Genomic DNA, 21,399 nt, shown 5'->3' with positions numbered 1-21,399 from the left:
GGAGGAAGCGCCACCTTGTAAAATAATGACTGCCACCATCCAGATGACTGGCAGATCGGACTGTGTCACTGAGTAGCTGGGTGGGAGGGGGGCGGGCGGCGACGGCTCCTCCACCTGCCAAATATTTGCAAGAAAGCATTGCTCACTGTGCCGCTGGCGTGTGTCGGTGTCCAGTCAAGCGCACCGGGTGGGAGGGGCAGTGGATTGACACTGTCTTGCCGGCAGGGGCTGCCGCCGCCAAAGTTTCCCGCTGGCTGCTGTAGGCCTGATGACCGGGCGACTGACTGACTACTGTCTGTCAGCGCAGCAAGGTACACGGGCGGGCTCCGGCGGGGGGTCTGAATAATTACTCACATAATAGCTGCACTTGTTGCTGTAGAGTCTGCAGCCGGCAGCTTCTTATAGTTGTTCCTCTCCTATGTGGACTGCGGTAGCATGTGTAGTAGCTTCCTGCTGCTGCTGCTGCTACTGCTGCTGGCTAGCTCACTACCACCCTCCAGTGGCCGACGCCCTAGGCAAATGCCTAACCTTGCCTAGTGGTGGCGCCGGCCCTGGTACCGAGCTTACATAGGAACTGCTATACATAGGATTGGCCTCATGGGTAAAACCACAATGTCCCCATTTCTTGTCACTCTGATTCCTGTCCAAGTCAGGATTAGCCCCTTTCTGTTTGGCGACTTACAGAAGTGAGTGTCATTTAAGGCCCACACACCTGGGGCGATTTCCGTGCGATCTGACTAGATCGTATAGAAATTAAGCCCGGATCGCTCCTTGAATATACCTCCGGCTGTCATCTCTTATCGCCTGACTAGATTGTGACTCACAATCTAGCCACGTCGCCAGTGTTCTCACCAGAGAACACTGGTCAGCACAGATTGCTCAGGCATATCTGCAATGGGTGTGCTGCACCCATCTCACCAGAGAACACTGGTCAGCACAGATAGCTCAGGAATATATGCAATGGGTGTGCAGCACCCATCTCACCAGAGAACACTGGTCAGCACAGATGGCTCAGGAATATATGCAATGGGTGTGCTGCACCCATCTCACCAGAGAACACTGGTCAGCACAGATTGCTCAGGAATATATGCAATGGGTGTGCCGCACCCATCTTACCAGAGAACACTGGTCAGCACAGATAGCTCAGGCATATCTGCAATGGGTGTGCTGCACCCATCTCACCAGAGAACACTGGTCAGCACAGATGGCTCAGGCATATCTGCAATGGGTGTGCCGCACCCATCTCACCAGAGAACACTGGTCAGCACAGATGGCTCAGGCATATCTGCAATGGGTGTGCCGCACCCATCTCACCAGAGAACACTGGTCAGCACAGATTGCTCAGGAATATATGCAATGGGTGTGCAGCACCCATCTCACCAGAGAACACTGGTCAGCACAGATTGCTCAGGCATATCTGCAATGGGTGTGCAGCACCCATCTCACCAGAGAACACTGGTCAGCACAGATAGCTCAGGAATATATGCAATGGTTGTGCCGCACCCATCTCACCAGAGAACACTGGTCAGCACAGATTGCTCAGGCATATCTGCAATGGGTGTGCCGCACCCATCTCACCAGAGAACACTGGTCAGCACAGATAGCTCAGGCATATCTGCAATGGGTGTGCCGCACCCATCTCACCAGAGAACACTGGTCAGCACAGATTGCTCAGGTATATCTGCAATGGGTGTGCCGCACCCATCTCACCAGAGAACACTGGTCAGCACAGATTGCTCAGGCATATCTGCAATGGGTGTGCAGCACCCATCTCACCAGAGAACACTGGTCAGCACAGATTGCTCAGGCATATCTGAAATGGGTGTGCCGCACCCATCTCACCAGAGAACACTGGTCAGCACAGATTGCTCAGGAATATATACAATGGGTGTGCCGCACCCATCTCACCAGAGAACACTGGTCAGCACAGATTGCTCAGGCATATCTGCAATGGGTGTGCCGCACCCATCTAACCAGAGAACACTGGTCAGCACAGATTGCTCAGGCATATCTGCAAAGGGTGTGCCGCACCCATCTCACCAGAGAACACTGGTCAGCACAGATTGCTCAGGCATATCTGCAATGGGTGTGCCGCACCCGTCTCACCAGAGAACACTGGTCAGCACAGATTGCACAGGCATATCTGCAATGGGTGTGCCGCACCCATCTCACCCGAGAACACTGGTCAGCACAGATTGCTCAGGCATATCTGCAATGGGTGTGCCGCACCCTTCTCACCAGAGAACACTGGTCAGCACAGATTGCTCAGGAATATATGCAATGGGTGTGCAGCACCCATCTCACCAGAGAACACTGGTCAGCACAGATAGCTCAGGCATATCTGCAATGGGTGTGCGGCACCCATCTCACCAGAGAACACTGGTCAGCACAGATTGCTCAGGCATACTGTATCTGCAATGGGTGTGCCGCACCCATCTCACCAGAGAACACTGGTCAGCACAGATGGCTCAGGCAATTCTTTGGCGATTTAGTATTGCTGCAGCCGGCAGCAGCGCAGCGTTATGGAGTCTGAGAACTAAAGCACTCAGACTCCACTACACATTGCTGGACAAATGGCTGCTGCGCCATTTTCCTGGATATTTGCGTATGCGCAGTGGAGTCTGAGTGCTCTAGTCCTCACCCCTACTGCTGATCCCGTCAGAGAGGAGAGGGCCCAGCTGGAGGAGGCTGCACATGGGCTTCCTATTCTCTTAATATGCCTCTGGCTTAAGCACATCACTTAGTAGGGGACTCCCGTCACCCAGTGTGCATGGGCCTTTAGGCAGTAAAGGTGCGTACACACGGGGGCGATTTAGTGCAAAATCGCAGGAAATATGGTCGCTGAGCGACCATATTGCCCGCAATGGGAGTGTGCACCAGCGATATATCGCCGGGTGCGCTCACCCGTTTTTGCCCCTGTGGTGATCGCTGGTCGCAGGAACATGCTCCTGCGACCAGCTGATTTCCACTGCCGGGCTCCCCCCGGCAGTTTCTTTTACATCAGCGACCATCTCTGGTCGCTGATGTAAAGGAGAAACTGAGCAATATATTGCTCAGCCATATATTGCTCAGCCATATATGGCTGAGCAATATATGTCCCCCGTGTGTACACAGCATAACATTGGAATGTGCCTTGACAGCTGCAGGTGTGCTGAAATGACAGCTAAAGGAGTGGTGAATGGAAAGCTAAAGGTGTGGCAAAATGTGACCAGCAGTGGAACAGTCACAGACCTGCAATGCTTGTTCTTCAGCAGGGTGAGTTGAATAGATTTCATCCCTAATTTAAAAATTAAATGACAAAAAAAAAAAATATATGTATATATATATATATATACATACAGTATATATAAAACAAACGGTACTTATGTAGTATCTGGGCGCCCGATTTAGAAATCGGGTCGGATCGGGCACATCGCATCGCATGCGACCAAATCAGATGCGATGCGATGCGATGCGATTTTTCCATAGGAATCAATGTTAAAATGGACTGAGTCCATTTTAACATGGAATTCAATGGGAAAAGGGGTCCTTTTCATACCCCTACTATCCAAGTGGGCATGGAGTTGGATATAAACCTGTAGCGAGCCCGAAGCGTGGCGAGCGGACACAGAATACCGTCCCCTCGCCACGCTTCGGGCTCGGTGGCTCACTACGCTCGCCACAGGTTTATATCCAACTCCATGCCCACTTGGATAGTAGGGGTATGAAAAGGACCTCTTTTTCCCATTGAATTCCATTAACATTGAATCCTATGGAAAAATCGGGTCATCGCATCGCATCGCATGCGATATGGTGGTATGCGATGCGATGCGATATCGCATCGCATCTGATTGTATGCCTTAACTTAAGGCATACAATCAAAAAATCGGGCGCCCAGATACTACATAAGTACCAAACAAACTTATATAGGGTGAACAGTGTCTCAAATCACTTGTCCGTAGATTTCTTGGATCGCTGCTCCCCTCAGTTCTTCCTGATTTCCGACAGGCTACTTACAACTAGGGATGTGCACCGGCCACTTTTGGGTTTTGGGTTCTGATTACCTTGAGGTTTTTGGGTTCTAATGGGTTTTGGCAAATCACCTCCTAAGTGTTTTGTGTTTGGATTTTTTGGGTTTTGGGTTCTGTTTCTTTTTTGTTAAAAAAGCATTTTTTTTTTTGCTCCTACGCTATATTAACCTCAATAACATTAATTTCCACTCATTACCAGTCTATTCTGAACACCTCTCAATATTGTTTTTAGGGCAAAAGGTTGCACCAAGGTAGCTGGATAACTATGCTAAGCCACACAAGTGTGCAGCACAAACACGTGGCTCATGTAAGAGTGGCAAAGCAACGTCAGTGCACCAGCAGCATGGAATTATTTTTTACAGTCCCACGCAGCACAAGTATTATTTTTTAATTAAATTATATATAGCAGCCTAGTATGTCATACCTCCCAACATTTCCGCGGGAACGTCCCAATATTCGGGGACGTTCCCGCGTCCCGCCCGGGGCCGCCATTGTCCCGCGGTGGGGGGGACAGTTGGGAGCCCCCCCCCAGCTTGCCGAGAATAGACGCTGTGCGCATGCGCACAGCATCCATTCAGCGCCGACGAGCGGCGAAAACGGGGGCGTGGCCGGAGTTCGCGTCACCCCGTGAGGCCACGCCCCCTTTTCTCGAGGCCGCCCCCCCTTTTCGGGAGCGCGCGCGGCAAAGCCGCGCGAACGTCCCGACCTCCCAACTTCAAAAGTTGGGAGGTATGGTATGTAGTTGTACTACTAGGTAGGTACACTTAGGCAGTAACACTGCCAGTGGCAACAGTGGACTGAGTAAATAATACTGGCAACCTCTATTCACAGTATTCAGTGCAGGCAGCACCAGTGGACTATATATAATTCAATTAATTAAGTATTAATAATAATAAAGAAGCCTAGTAGGTAGAGAAACTACCTACTAGGTAGGTAGGCAGTAGCACTGCCAGTGGTCACCACAAAAGGTAGTTACACACCACCAGTAGCTTTATGCAGTGCACCAGCAGAATTTATAATAATTAATGGTACTTGTTTCCTAGCACGGCGCCCGTCGTAGGTGATCGCATACCTTAAGTTAAGGTATGCGATGGACGCGGCCGACACAATTTCAGGGCTATTTTTAGCCTTTTCCCCGACAATTAAAAAATCACGTCCATCGCATGAACAGAACCTTGTTGTCACGATCCGGGTATTACGTCAGGCCATCTTACCGGCTAAGTGCCTCCGCAGGCTCAGCTTGCGGTTCAGATCTCGTCACAGCCGGCGTCCTGGCTGCCGTGCGCCATCATCGCTGCCATCCTCCAGTCCTCTCAGCGCTGCTGAGTCTGCGGCTGCGCGGCGCACCGCTTTCTCCACCCGCAGAGACAGTGTCCAGTGCTCGGCAATCTGCCTGTCCGCCGCCATTGCTCCCGGCCGCGAGCATGGTGTATACAGTCTTTCCCGCCATAGCCTGACATGAGGGCTGCCATGTTTTCCCAGTCACATGTCATTCCTGTCCAATCCTGTTTGATCTGATCTCCCTGTCATACCTGCCTGGCCAATCCTGGCCACACAGTGGGTATAAGTATGCTGGGAGCTCTCAGATCAATGCTAGTGCTTCAGTTGTCATTTGTCTATGCAAGTGTTACCTGCTGGTGCATGGTCTCCATTGCTGCAGTGTGTTCCAGGTATTCCATCTCCTGAGAAGTCCGGGCCTTCCATCTCCTGTGATCCAGTATCCGCTGCCCAGCAATCCATGCCTAGCTCCAGGACCTTGGTCCTATTCGATGTTCCACCATCGACCCTGAAGTCCGATATTCCGGACCCACAGTTTACAGCTTCCATCCGTTGTTCCGGACCCACAGTCTCAACTTCAGTCCGTCATTCCGGACCCACAGTTCCATCTTCAATCCGATATTCCGGATCCGATGTTCCACCATCGATACCATCATTCCATCCAGCTGTAAAGTATTGCTATCTACAGTGACTGTATATATTCCATCATTGCATACTTTACTGCCTGTACCGTGACAGCCCCTCTTGCTGCAGGGATAGATGCTGTGCACGTGCACAGCGTCTATTCATGTGTGACAGGGGAGGAACTCCCATCTGCCCCTCCGGACGCGGGGACATCCCATAAAGATTCCTCTCAGATGTGGCAGTACACATCCACGCTTCTAGGGGGCCACGTTCACAATCTCTCCATATATGGAACTAGCCACGCCCTTTGGTAGGAGCATGACACGCCCCCTCAATGGGGCACGGCGCAAAATTCTATTACTAAGTATAATCTCCCTGAAACTAATTTTCAAAAGTAGGCAAGAATGTAAAATGTAGTCATTACATTAATATACAATTCCATAATTTTCTTTACTGAGTGCACACACATACATTTGCAATGCACAGTACATGGTTGAATCTTCAAGATTGCTGACATATTTTACACATGCACAATATAAATTCACAATTTTTTTGGTTGTTGTTTTACAATTCAGATAAAGAAAATTAATTTGACTGTGAAATCACCAGTCGTCCCAACACAAAACCAGTACATCAGATGGCAAGCTAGTACTAGTATACCTCTTCAAAAAAGGCCGCCGCAGCATCACACGTCTCATACATAGTCACGCTGTAATCAGCAGCCTGTCTACGCTGCTCTCCTATTGGTTGCTCTTTCCGAAGTTACCCAACATGAGCCGTAAGCGTCTATTGGCCCTTTAGTCTTCGGTCGAATAGCAGACGATGATTGGCTGGCACGGATCTGGGTCCGGTCGCCGTATGTGACCAATGTGCGTCTGTTGGAACGCAGAGGGACTGTTTATTGGCTGTGGCGGGCCAGCGCCTTGACGGCTGATTGGTCAGAGTGACAGTTCCGCTGTACTCTGCACCGTGTCCTGCTCGGGGAGGGGGGCCGAGTGTGATGTTGGCAACCGGAGGCAGCAGGGCACCGTGCACCGGCGGAGAAGGGCGGAGGCGGAGCATGAGCCATAGAGTAGAGGGAGCAGGTATGTGGGGTTCCCAATGCTCACCTATGGGAATCAGTGCATAGTGTGATGGGACCGACCTGGACGTCACTGCATCAGGATATGGTGCTGGATGGGTGACAGTAGGGCTTTCCTCTCTCTGTCTCATGCATATTACATAATAATATTTTCCTCCACCTGCCTTATGCATATTATAATAATAATAATAATAATAATAATAATAATAATAATAATAATAATGTTATTATTGTCCATGGAGAGCTCTCACATAAGACATCAGTGAGATTGCAGGGCTATTATAATTAGCACACTTATAAAGGAGTGGTCATTTAGTTTTGCACAGCACAGCATATGCAGATATAGGTGTCACTGCTAGTTGTAGTATATGCATATGTTATGATAATTATATATGTCAGTGTGCTTTGTAGAATTGCGCTACACTAGAGAACCTTTTGCCACTGATCTATTATTATAATAATAAGTGCCATTACTATATAGGCTAGAATGGGCCACGCTTGTGCCTCCCATCCTTACCGCTTTGTTGTAGTGCTTGTTTACAGCTGGTAATGCTTGTATAAAATGCCTGATGATATTATTATAGGTGCATATTCAGTGATTAAAGTATAGTACTTCGATTATGAGCAGTGTGCAGCCCCTCAGATTGCCCATCACAGATACAGGTCAATGGTTACTGAGTATACTGCACCCTGTGTATTATTGTAATATTATTACCCAATGGTTTAGTACACCAAGGTGATCAGCGGTATACAGCGCTCCAGTATCTCTGCTGTATTTAACTATAGGGCCACTTAGTTGTTATTAAAGTGCATTACAGAATGGGTTCCCTGAAGTACATAACATGTACTAGTAAGTTCTGAATTGTATTGGACAAGAGATGTGCCCATGAACGGATCTTTCCAGTGGTTTGGCAGCTATAATATATTCAGCTGATTAAAGTGTTTATGCTAATGGCAGTGAATAATTGGGTTCATTTTTATATATTGCAGTACAGGTGAATTCTTAGAATGGGATGCGGTCAATTTGCCGGCGTTCGGGATCCCGGCGTTCAGAATCCCGACACTGGAATCCCGACCGCCGAAATCCCGAAACTTTCTCCCTCCATGGGTGTCCACGACACCCATAGAGGGAGAATAAAATAGCGTGGCGAGCGCAGCGAGCCCGCAAGGGGGGGGCTATCCACGTCCCCCCCCCATGTCGGGATTTCGGCGGTCGGGATTCCAGTGTCGGGATTCCGACCGCCGGGATCCCGACCGCCGGGATTACTTATCGGATCCCTTAGAATTGCTGAGGTAAATTCCAATTGATGAAGGTTTCTACTGCGTTCTATCCCAGATTGTACCATTCTAGCCTGATTTTACCAATGACCTAGCTAATAGAAGAACTGTCTCTTAAACTGTACACATTAGTACTGGGACTTGTTTCGTTGTGTCCTGTTTTGTTGCTTTAACGTAACATTACTATCTATAGATCTTACCTTTCAGAACCCCCACACTGATCATAGATCCCACTTGCAGCTGAACACGCCCAAATGCCATTCTATGGAGCGCTGCCATTAGATCCCTCTCTCTGCCTTTCTGATTAGGTATAATACAAATCAGTGGTGTGCTGCGCATCTCTATCGTGCCTATGACCCAATGGGACCTTTCACTGGCTCAGTCTGTTGCAGGGAACCATGCACGTGCAATTTTCTGTCTTGCAAACTAGACTTGTAGTTCTGCCTTGTGATCAATATCTCCTACCAGCCCAATCTAAGCACATTTTTAGCGGCCACGGTGCATAAAACACACTGAGATTCGACAATATTCTCTCAGGGTTAGAGTACTGTATATGTTAGGCCTTGACAGGGGGCATTAATTAAACAGTAAGTTGATTTATTGGGTGGCCTATTTTGTCATTTCCCACAGCTACTGGGAGAGTATTACATATCCAGGCTGCATTATATGCACAGATTATTTTGGCCCTGGGCATTTAAGCACAATGTGGGAGCAAGCGTGTAGTGTGTGTGTGTGTGTGTGTGTGTGTGTGGTTCTGATACAGGTTACTACACATTTGCTGCCATTCTGGACAGCTCCGTCTTCAGCAATACTGTACAGTTTTTGGACAGCTCCATTTCTAAAAGTTCTTTCCACTACTTGTCATTTTCCCTCACTCAGTCTATCTTTTTCCTGTGGTTTACTGTCAGTGACCACATTCATTTGTCTCTCACTTGTCAGCCTTCCACAAGTTCATCAACCTCCCCAGGGCTGTTTTCCAGCTCATTAAGATGTTTTTGATGGAAAAGATAGAGATTAACCTACAGTATTTGAACTGTCTCTTTCAAAGCAAACCTTCAGTTCAGATTTACACTATACTGGGAAAAAAATAGTCTTCTGTTGTTTTAAATATAGACATTGTAATATTTCTTTCCTGTCTGACTGACTTGGAACACTTTGTACGTGGCCCACTGTGCCTCTACACAGGAGCTGCCGCAAGGTTTCCCTTGCTGATATCTTAGTCCAATCATGCAGTAATAAGGGCTACCTGCGCTCTGTCGGTCCAAAAGTTAGCAGCTAGCATTTATGTAATGAAGTATGTGCAAATCACACCGAAAAGGGTCGAGTTATTCATGTTGCTAGGTAACCCCATCATACATAAATGAATGCTTGAAATAAGAAAATGTATGGACACAGCCCCCACTGACTTGTATGTTATACATAGCCTAACACACATGCTCTCTGCATCTATATAATGAATACTTACTGTACTGTGGTCCGAGTACATGTTTGTATGCACTGCAATTGCAAATTATTTTTTTTTTGGGGGGGGGAACACGGATTTACAAATGAGCCCAAAAAAAAGAGAGCCGCCCAACAAAGATCCCTAACTCATTTTCAGCTGCATGTACATTCCCCGCCTACATACAAAAATGAGGAACATCAGGTGGGTTGCGCTATCGCTATGCAGATTGGGCTTGCTGATAGTGACGCCATTGTTATGTGTCTTTGTGTACATTATAGCAGCTGAATGCTGATACATGCTCTGCAAAAGGCCGTGGCGTGTGTGCGCACTGTGGTGCAGTCTGCTGATAATCACTCTGCTGCCTGAGCGATCTGGTCTGAATCAGCCCATAAGAGCACTGCGGTTAAGTTAGTAGGGACGCAGAGCCTAACTCATGGTGCATGCTCAATGGTGGTTCCTAGAAAGTGATCCTAATGATTTTCGTTGGGTGCCTTACCAATTGATATATGAACATTTTATTTTGATCCAAAATTGCTATTCATTTGGATGTCTGTAGTTTCCAGCTGACAAATGCCATTGAGTGGTAACTGCTTGTATTGTCATTGTCCATTTGTTGACCGGCTGACTCGTGAAAAGTTGGATGGCTTGTTTGTCCATCTCAGTAGCTGGATTACATCAGTCTCTATTAGTACACTTGGATAACACTCATATAGTAATTATTGGACAAGTGTGTATTCTGTTGGTAAGGAACCGTCAATTTGGCAGTTATGTCATAGGGCCAAGCCCAAATATAAGTGGTTCTTTGTTCTAAGCTATAAATAATTCTGTTAGAAAGTGGTGGTAACATTGAGAGCTATTGTTTCTGGAGCACAGTGAGAAGTGTCTGGAAATTGGAGTACAGGGGCCCATACATCTACAAGTAATTGCAGTTCTCTGTTGTGCCGATTACTGGAACGGGTCATTAGCAAAATCCAACTTGTTGGAAATCCTCGATTTGCAGAATCCCGACCAAAGATGATCGTGATCGATGAGTTGGAGTTTAACATTCGGCTTTTTGTTAATCCCTTGACTAATTGCCAATCATTGGAGTTTGCCGTAAGGGATAGGCCACTGCGATAACAGCTGCTGCTTCACTATGCAGCGGAACAGTTTGTTAATCTCTTATCTGTCTTTTACCCCTAGGTTCCAGTGGGGATCCAGCACAGTGATGCCTTACATGTTTCTTGTCAACTTCATTCAGTACTAACCCATATTTTTGGGTCATCATGAAGCTGAAGCAGCGGGTTGTGGTCCTAGCTTTGCTGCTGGTCATCCTGGTCCTTACCAAACTTCTCTTGTTGGACAGATTGGAGACCTCGGCTGCCCAGAGACAGGACCAACTGTCTTTCCAGCGCATGATGTCCAGCTTGCGGCTTACCATGGACTCACGTCTGGAGCACACCTTGCAGTCCCCTTGGGAGATTGCATCTCAGTGGGTTGTCCCAAGGGAGGTGTATCCTGAAGACACTCCAGAAATGGGAGCAGTCTTGCACTCTATGGCTACAAAAAAAATCATAAGGGCAGACGTGGGCTACAAAGGTACGCAGCTCAAAGCCTTGTTAGTCCTGGATGGTGGACAGAAGGTAGTCTTCAAACCAAAAAGGTGAGAGATTATTGGATGAATGTTAGGGATATACAGTTTGATAAAAGAGGGTAAACAGAATTTCAAGCTCTCCTGAATCCTTGGCTCTTCCCATGCTCACTAAGTAGACAGTTGGGCAGCTGACCAATCAGAGATCTCCACATAAAAGATGATGGTGCACTGACATTCAAATACAGTCTTTCTTGTTCTTTGGGAGATTTGACTTCTTATCAGATTCCATTGAACCAGTAACTAAAATGGCGGGTATCTGCAGGAGTGCAATTTGGGATATAATAGTGTAATCTTTAGTTCTTCAACTTCTGTGATTATTTTAGGATGTTTTGTTACTGGCTGTAGATTTACAGTATTTACAATTTAGGAGCCATTTTTTAAAAAGTCAACTGCAGAATAAGAGAAATGTAATAATAATTGTTACTGTTTATTATGAGACCGTAAGCTCCTATTTGTAAAACCATCTTTGCAGATCTAGCAGTACAAGACTAGAAATAAATGGAATAGTTTAGGCCAGGGATGGGGAACCTTCGGCCCTCCAGCTGTTGTTGAACTGCACATCCCAGCATGCCCTGCTACAGTTTTGCTATTTGCCCATACTAGAACTGTTGCAGGGCATGCTGGGATGTGTAGTTCAACAACAGCTGGAGGGCCGAAGGTTCCCCATCCCTGGTTTTGGCCATTGGTTCCAAAACTGGGTGTTTTGGGGCACTTATAGGGGTCCCCTGAAATTGACCAACGTACGCAAAACCTGTTCCTTGCCACATAACTAAACCTAAACATTAGGGGCTCCAGAACATGGCGTGCACACTGGGTCTGTCTATCACAAAATGTAAGGATGATAATGAGGGGCCTCCATGTTTTACTTAATGCAAACAGCAGGTGCTGAACTAAGATGCCACCGCCACACGTTCACCTGATGTTCTGGAAGGCCATTACTGGTGTGCTGGTGATGGTCAGGAGCAGTCAGCTGACGTTTTTGCTTAGGGCTCCAAAATACCTTCAGCTGGCCCTTCATACTGATTAAGCACAACACGTTATTATTTTTTACATTTACATTTCTCAATAACCTTTTTGCTTAGGGGTGCAGTGATAAAAAAAAAAATTGTGATCCTCCAGGGAACCACACTTCAGAAAAGTTTATGAACCACTGGACTAGGCAGAAAAATAATGAGCTAGTTATCTAAGTGGTAACACTTAAATCAGTGCGTGCAGCTGTTGTGCAAACTGTACAGTGTAATAGCGCAGAACACCACAATCAGTACATACACTCTGTAAGTGGCCAATGGGGTGTCCAATATGGCTGTTGATGAGCTTCTATTACCAATGCGGTCAGGAGAAGGTGGAGACTACACCTGCTTTAGATGTTGAGGAGCATCTCCAGGTTATTTAATTTGCCTTTTGTTTTCTAGAGAACTTGCTTTGTATTAGATTGTGTGTTTAGTTCTTAAAAGTAAACAAGATAACCTGTAAGAATTTGCACTTACCTGGTTCAAAGTATTTTAGAGAAGAAATTCATGCATGCACATCTACAGTAAGTGCTTGTGTGCCAGATGTACTAAGCTTGAAAAGTGATAAATTGGAAAGGGATCAACCACCATCAGCTCCTAACTGCCATGTCACAGGCTGTGTTTGAAATATGACAGGTAGAAGTTGATTGGTTTGTGGTTTATCATTCCCTATTTTATCAGGCTTAGTACATCTCGCCCTCTGAGGTTCTTGAGCTATTTGTTAATCTCCTAATCTAGTATGTGCAGCACTTTCACTATCTGACAAACATTTATTTGCTGGAATTACAGATACAGCCGAGACTATGTTGTGGAGGGGGAACCGTACGCTGGGTATGATCGGCATAATGCTGAGGTGGCTGCTTTCCATCTGGATAGGTAAGTTCTGCCATGCAGGAGCGGATGTGTGGTGGCAGGTCAGTGTGTTGGCCATGAGAGTGAGGCTATGCTTTCCGTTTCTTCAGGATCCTCGGCTTCCGGCGTGCCCCATTGGTTGTTGGCCGATATGTCAATCTTCTCACAGAAATCAAACCTGTAGCCACTGAGCAACTGCTTAGCACCTTTCTTAAGCAGGGTGAGTATAACCCTTTTATGGAGGAGGTTCTAAATAACTGCTGTTCCCATCATCCTCTTCTGTAAAAGGGTGATTTCCACAAGAGCTGGGGTGGTAACTGACCCACTCACTGTGACTGTCTGTCTCATCAGACAGCGGTTGGAGATTACCATATGTAATTCCCTTTTTCCATATGACGTCCCACAGGGAACAACAGCTGCTTCTATGGGAAGTGTTACTACTGCCGTGAGACGGAGCCCGCCTGTGCCGACCGTGAAGTGATGGAGGGTTCTGTGACGCTCTGGCTCCCTGATGTTTGGCCCCTGCAGAAGCACAGGCACCCTTGGGGAAGAACGTATCGAGAGGGAAAGTTGGCAAGGTGAGGTGCATGAAGAACCACCCGCATTTCATACCTCTTCTGCCTCCTATCCCTAACATACATGTTCCCCGCAGGTGGGAGTATGACGAAAGTTACTGTGATGCTGTAAAGAAGACCCCACCCTATGACGCTGGGCCTCGGCTCCTCGATATCATCGACACCGCTATCTTTGATTACCTGATTGGGAATGCCGATCGCCATCACTATGAGAGCTTCCAGGATGATGAGGGTGCCAGCATGCTCATACTGCTAGACAATGCCAAGAGGTCTGTGTGCCCGGCCATTGCCCCTATTAACATCTGTCACTGATTATCCTCTAACTACAGAAAAGATTCTCCACATTCTACTGGAGTGTTTGGTTCTATACCTATATGACGATGTAAGGTCCCACCCTCCAATACAATATAGTTTGGGGTCATAGTAGGTCAAATAACCAGGATCACCACCCTATATGTTGTAACCGTCTCAAGCAGAAGATTCTCTGTACTTGGAAGGGTCTCATTGGGGATTGCCAAGCTCACAGGGGAGTCATGACGACCTGTGGTTATTGGGAACAGACCCATGCAAGTAGGAGAGATCAAATGTGACTATGGGACACTCGGATACTTTATTCCAGATGAGCTATTTTGATAATGGGGTCAATTATTATTTTTTTTGTAATCAAATACTATATTTTTTATTTTTAGTAGGTGCTTATCGCAACTGATCCCAACAAAAGATAGTTGAGAAAGGGGTGATTCTGACCTGCTCACTATGTATTCAAAGCCTAGCGAGGAGCAAGTAAACGCTGCCCAGCCAAAAGTGTGAAACCCACCCCCACAGGCCAAATCTGTTACCTATCATGTGTGCGGATGCGTTTGCATACACCCAAACGGGAGAGAAATCCTGCACAACATCAAATGATGTCTCCACTGTTCGCTAAGGAAGTGAGCCTGGACTGACACTTCCAGCACCCGCTATCCGCTGAATTCAGGGCGGGCGCTATGTCATGTGATGTGAGCTAGTTTCATATATACGTGAGCGTTTATACGCACAAACCCAAAACATCGCCCAGGGGAGGGAATTCAGCCCGCCTAGGTTGTTAGGGGTTGTTACACCCTACACAGAGGAGTCTTCCCGTAAATGAGGATAAAGGGTGTGCTTGGTAAATATGAGTGCAGCACCGTCCAGCCCAGTGGTGGGATCTCTGTGACTATACACTTGTGCCCAGATGTAATTGTTCTGCGTTCTAGCTGAATGCTACATTGCAGAAGTAACACGGTCAGACAGTCCCTGCATTAATAATCACGTCACCTGGTTTGCCAGCTGTCCTTTCAACATTTAGGTCCATAAACACTGTAATATGGCTAATTAGGTCTACAGCCTCAGAATTACAGCTGCTGGTGATGTCCGCAGTTGTAAAAGGATGTTCATCATTCTGGATGAGAGCATTGTGAGACCTACAGTATTGTTATATGTATATACAACTTCATTACATTGGTGTCCTTTTTCAAGGTGATTCATTCTATGGGGTAGATCAGCAGTTCTCAAACTGTGGGTCCTGACCTTCTCAACATGGGGTCGCGACTCCATGTTGCTGACCATCAGGCTGATGACTTTTCTAAACTCAGCCAGTGTTTCAAAGAGTCTGAAAAATCTGTTGAGTTGTCTGTTACTTCATGCTCCTCCCATCATTTTGTGTCTCCACAATGCTGCCATGTATGTGCTGTCTGCTGACTACACATGTGATGTGATGACTTTCCGCAGTAACTATCTGGGGACCCGTAATTATTTTTATTGTCTAATGGGATCCCAGAGCAAAATAGTTTGAGGACCCCTGTTGTAGATTTATGAAGCAGTGATAAGGGAGGAGAAATGGCCCATGGCAACCAATCCGCACTGAAGTAACATTTATATATAATATAATTTGTCTTTTGCTTGTCTTCCAGTTTCGGCAATCCATCAATGGACGAGCGCAGCATTCTGGCCCCGCTGTACCAGTGCTGCATGTAAGACCATTTGCTCTCTTGTATAGATTTTCTCCATCTGTGATCTATTTCATTCTAACCTCCTCTTCTGCTGCAGCATTCGCGTCTCCACCTGGAATCGTCTCTCTCACCTGAAACACGGAACCCTGCGATCTGCCTTGCTTTCTGCCACCATCCATGACCCGCTCCACCCAGTCCTGTCCGAGGCCCATTTGGAAGCCTTGGAGCGCCGCCTGCGTGGGATATTAGGAACCGTCCAGCAATGTTTAGACCAGTTTGGCACGGATGTGGTGATGGTGGAGGACCGAATGACACTTTCTCATGTTTAATACCAATATTGTATAATAGAGACTGTATTCCTCAAGGGAACATCCAGCTGGTGTGAATATTTTTTTATACTATGCCTAGAAGACTGGTATGAAACAGCACAGTGCCCCCACAAACTGCAACTCGCCTCAGTGGAAGGATACCGACCAGGGGCAGGAACTTATACCCCCTCGGCCATGTTCTATGATATGGGATTCGACATATTTTTATTAAAGCTAATGATGTAGAGAACATCACAAGCCTTCGATGCTTTTAGGGTGCAAAAATACGGTTCAGGAAGAAAACGGGAAGATTTATTTTTAGTTCGTAATTTATTCTTTTCAGCTTATTATTATTATTTTTTCTCCTTTTAGAGGTTACTTTGCTTTTTAATCTTTTAGAGTGCTGGTTTACAACCATGCAGTTTGCACAGTGTCCACATGGTGGCACTGCCACGTTTTCCAGAAACCATGTGGCTAGTACAGTGTACCGTGTAAGCAGGTTTGAGGTATACGGCTGTGCCCCTGCTAATTCCAGAAAAAGAATAAGACTTTTAATTTATGAACTAGTCCTTTAGAATCTGGAATTACAAACTTGGGACTTTATCACAGTCAGTCTTTTGGTTTTAAATGGCAGCTGCACGCATTACATCTGTAATCCCCTCCCTACCTGAGGGGGCCGAAACGTGTTAATTTACTGTATTACACTGACTACTTCCTCGCTTCTCTTTGGTCTGAGAATCACTTGCCTCTATCCTGTTTTGTTCTTTGCTGGATCTTTTTGTGTGTTTTGTTCAAACCTCATGAATTGTTCCCTTACAGGACAGACACAGAGCAATTGTTTTCTCCAAGCTTTTAAGGGGCCTACATATGTGGAGATTTGCTGAGAGATCTGTCAGGACCAGTGTTCTCCGGTGAGAACATTGGTCCTGATCAATTAATATCCAGTGTGCTGCATATTAATCGCTGGGCGATAGCGACATGCTGGGCCGCACATCACTGAGCGTTGTAGAGGCATTAAATCGCTACGTGTGTATGCCCCATTGGTAATCCTTAATTCTTGGAACTATCCTGCCCCTTCTTATCTGATACAATTGCATGCATCATTTTATTTTGTTCTGTGTTATGGTATATAACTAAGTGATCCGTCCTGGCTGTACAAGGGTCATTTTAATACAGCCTTAGGGCCTGTTTCATACCTGATTGTTGGGCTGCAAATCTTCGGAGCCCAGCGATCAGGTAAACGCTGCACTTAGAGTCCCCCCCCCATGCAGACAGGGAGAAAAGCATTCGCAATCACTCAATATCGAATGGTTCCCTCTGTTTGCAGCGCTGAGTAAGTCTAGACTCCACACGGACGTGACCATCTGCGGTTTTAGGCAGAACTCCCAGAGAACACCGGGGTGCCGCCTACAAATGCCCCGGGCTGTCAATCAACTTGCAAACAGCTAACCATCGCTGGCTATGCGCAGTCCACTGATAATCGCCTGCAAACCGTGCTGAATTAGACCCTTAGTCTGCTATAGTGGATAGAGAGAGAGAAGGCAAGGAATTACGTCTTTGCAGTAGGGATCACCATTCCCGTCAGCATACTCCTCTTACATGACACAGAAATTATGTGGTTGCAAATAACAGTGTGGCGGGCCCATTTATTATGGATTGCATATACAATGCGATCTGAGAATATTTTTCCATCTGTGTTCATTCTCTGTATATCAATAAAGCTGGCGCTGCTTTGTCTCCTGAGGATGAATGAATAAACCAGTGTGTAAGGACAGGAGGTGATTGGTCAGACTACTTTATCCTCGTGGTCACATGGTACTGTACATATATGGCTGACATCCCCACATAGGTATACGTGCTGGGACTTTACTTGAGAAGTATAATAAATTGGCAATGATGGAACTTGGAAGGTCTATGCCACAATGAGATATACAGTAGCGATAGGATGAATTCATCTGCATATTGTTTTCACATTTGGCTACAAAACAGGAGTCACAAACTGGATAGTTTTTGTCGTTTTTGTTATATTTCTGTGATATATTGTACACTGATAAATGTCACATGATCACCGTCCTTCCTGCAGCCTAGGAGTAGGTAAGCATCAGGCTGATAGTGACACAATTTGCTGTATCGGAATGACAAATTGTGCATATTATATGATGTGTACTCTTAATTGCACGCTCCAATTGGGTCGTGTGCAACATCTGGCCAGCCGTGCTGCATGCCCATCAGATCTAATGGAATCGCCCACATAATTCGCCACAGTCCTATCCACTAGTGTGTCATTTTTACTGACGGTGACGGTGATACCAGCTTAGTATGTTGTATGCAGAAAATATTGTCACTTAGGGGGTTACTCTAGTTCACTCTTTCTGACAAAATCCTTCTTAGATGGACAAAACCATGTGCACTGCAGGTGGGGCAGATGTAACATGTGCAGAGAGAATTAGATTTGGGTGGGGTTTTACTTCAAACTGATATCTATATCGCAGTGTAAAAATAACGCAGTCAGTATTTACCCTGCACAGAAAGAAAATAACTCACCCAAATCTAATTCTCTCTGCACATGTTACATCTGCCCCCCTGCAGTGCACATGGTTTTGTCCATCTAAGAAGGATTTTGTCAAAGAGTGAACTAGAATAAGGCCCTTAGTCTTGAGCGGTTTGTTCTGCGGCTACACACATTGCTAATTGTGTTGACCATGAGGAGCACTTGGCGCCTATGATCTCACATTGGTTTCTAGGTGAATTTGTAAACGTGTGTTTGAGATCTGAGTGTTATTAAAGATTCCTGCCTGTTTGGCTTTGGCCCTCCAGCTGCTATTAAACTACGCATCCCAGCATGCCTTGCAACCAATGTTCCCTCTAATTTTACGAAGGCTGTGTGCGGCAAAAGATTTTGGCTGTGCAACTTTGGAAGAAAATTTTAATTTTTGTGCGTCACTTATATATAACTGGAAAATGACGTTCAGCATTTGTGTTAACTTTACATCAAAATGATATTAAACATTTAAACATTCAAAACACAGCACACAATGTAGTTAATGGGTGAAACACACATTAATTGAGTCCACAACTGCAAAAAGGGACCACTGCTGCTTTGTGTGCTCTGTTGTAATGTCTGTGCGCACACTCGTCAAGTTGTGTGCGCGCGCACGTGCGCACAGCTTAGAGGGAACACTGCTTGCAACCCTTTTAGCATGGCCAAATAGCAAAACTAGCCGGGCATGCTGGGATGGGCAGTTTAATAACGGCTGGAGGGCCAACGGTTCCCTGTCTCTGGCTTATGTGCACAGTGATCTGCTGTAATGTGACAACTATTACAGTGCAGATACTGCATGTCTGGACTGTGATAGATGTTTTCTTATAAAGCAGAAAACTCCAAAAATACATTTTGTTTGTGTTGCCCTGAGAAATGATCTTCGGTCCCGTTGTATAAATTCTAAGCTCTATTCTCTACAAGGCATGAGGATACAGCCCTACAGAACACCGCTATCATGATAGTAATGAACAAAATGCCACTGCAGTGTTGTCTTGTGCAGTACACTCCTGCAGCCAGTAGGTGGCACAGTGTAACACTGTTGTAGAACAGGCTTTGCCAGTATGCAGCAGGGCATTGGTAACAGGCATGTGGTGTATGCTTTTGTGTATTCCCCCCCCCCCCCCCCCCCACAATTGCAACGTACATATTGCTCTGTGTCTGTGCATAAGCAATTCTCCATGTGTCAATGTTTACATGTCACACGCGTGTAGTACAATACATGTCACATGCGAGTCATTGAAGGCTCTTTTTTTAATTGTAAAAAGCTGCTATGTTCTTACAAACTACAGTGGGAGAGAGAAATCTATGACTTGTTATGTTCCAGGTTGGAAGAAGTGCTGGGCTTTTGCCGGAATGGGGCCGGTAACATTTTAAAATAAAATGTTAAAATACTCTATACCGTGATTGGCAATGTGTTTTATTTTTCACCTTTTCTTTTGGAATGAAATTGTCTTTTTGGGATTTTTAAAAATGTTTTTTTCTTCTATTGACTTTGTCCCCATTCTTTATAATGAATCTGAGCAAGCTGAAAAACCCCATGAATTAAACGTGTTCCACATGTTCTCAATTCAACTTCAAACAAACCTAAGCAGCGGTTGTAGCGAGTGGGCTAACGCTGCCCGCTGCTGAGCTCTGCTATGCGAGTGAGTGTGTATGTTCACACATCCATTCACATGCGAATGTATGGCTACAGAATCATTTGATGGTCGCCGGCCATTGAATGCTTTTTTTTTTTTCTTTTTTTAGGCGTCCGCACATAAAAGTCAGTCTGGACGGTCGTTTATTTGCTTCGCTAGTGTCCGACAACGGGGCAGATGCTGATGTCAGGCATTTGGCCCTGCGGGCTTCGACCCACCTGCATTTGCGTGGGGACGCCCAGCATTTTTCTGAGTGCACCCAGCATTTTTGTGGGCACGTCCAGGAAACGCTGGACATCCCTATGCACTAGCCCCCTGTCCGCCCACTGTCTGCTCAATGTCTGCCAACGCCTCGGTGACTGTGGTCATTGCCGAAGACGTTCGCACAGCGGCTCTGCACATGCGTATATCTGCCGATACGCATGCGCAGAGCTGCACCAGCTCTCTTAGCGAGCCGACGTGAATCACCCCAGTGTTTCGTGTTGGTTCTGTTTGAGGTGGATAAAGAGAGGCCACCAGCAATATGGTTACACAGAACCATTGCAGTACACAGTGCATACATCCGGTAGTGCAGGGGATCTCCATCATTCCCATCTGGGCACCCATTAGCTCTCTTTGTAGCCCCAATGCTTGCAAGCAGTACTTTTGTAATGAAAATAATTGCTGCTGGATAACGTGTGTAGGCAAAGGCGGATTTAGATCTCATGGGATTAAATGATACACAGATTTGGGACCCCTCCATCAAACAATCTATAGCACTATATACGGTTATACGGTCATCAATTCCTCTAGCTGCGCCTGATATGTTTGTGCCTCCATCCCTCGCACATTCATGATCTGCACTCCTACAGTTGGGGCAGATTCCAGAGCTTCCTCTTGGGCAGCAGGGGACCGATTATGCTCCTCTCCAGCCTCCACTACCACCACCAGCTCTCCCAGTAGCCATGGTTCTGACATGGCAGAGGTTTGTATGACCATTTCAGAGAGAAAAGGAAGCCAATGGGGACTAGCAACTAAAGGGAGAGAGAGGAGGCAGAAAGATATGCGGCCCAGTGCGTTGCTATTGCCAGGTGATTAATGCTGGATATTAATCTATTTAATCACCATTCAGAGACAGTGTTCTCACTGGAGAACACTGGCCCTGCCACAGCGATGTG

The 21,399-nt window shown here is 46.4% G+C and overlaps 1 protein-coding gene across 1 annotated transcript; it reads left to right on the top strand.

Moving 5' to 3' along the window:
- The first annotated feature begins 6,736 nt into the window (after positions 1–6,736).
- On the top strand, positions 6,737–20,001 carry FAM20B (FAM20B glycosaminoglycan xylosylkinase). Its single transcript, XM_083157228.1, has 8 exons — positions 6,737–6,997; positions 10,898–11,357; positions 13,148–13,234; positions 13,321–13,430; positions 13,617–13,788; positions 13,863–14,054; positions 15,717–15,776; positions 15,853–20,001. Exons 2-8 carry the CDS (start codon positions 10,981–10,983, stop codon positions 16,082–16,084), a joined length of 1,230 nt encoding a protein of 409 aa, XP_083013354.1. The 5' UTR covers positions 6,737–6,997; positions 10,898–10,980; the 3' UTR covers positions 16,085–20,001.
- The last annotated feature ends 1,398 nt before the right edge of the window (positions 20,002–21,399 follow it).

The sequence above is a fragment of the Crinia signifera genome, chromosome 8 (assembly GCF_055691185.1).
Source record: "Crinia signifera chromosome 8, ASM5569118v1, whole genome shotgun sequence".
NCBI classification, from domain to species: domain Eukaryota; kingdom Metazoa; phylum Chordata; class Amphibia; order Anura; family Myobatrachidae; genus Crinia; species Crinia signifera.
Note: the sequence above shows the minus strand (reverse complement) of the source record. Positions and strands in the feature narration are given on the sequence as shown.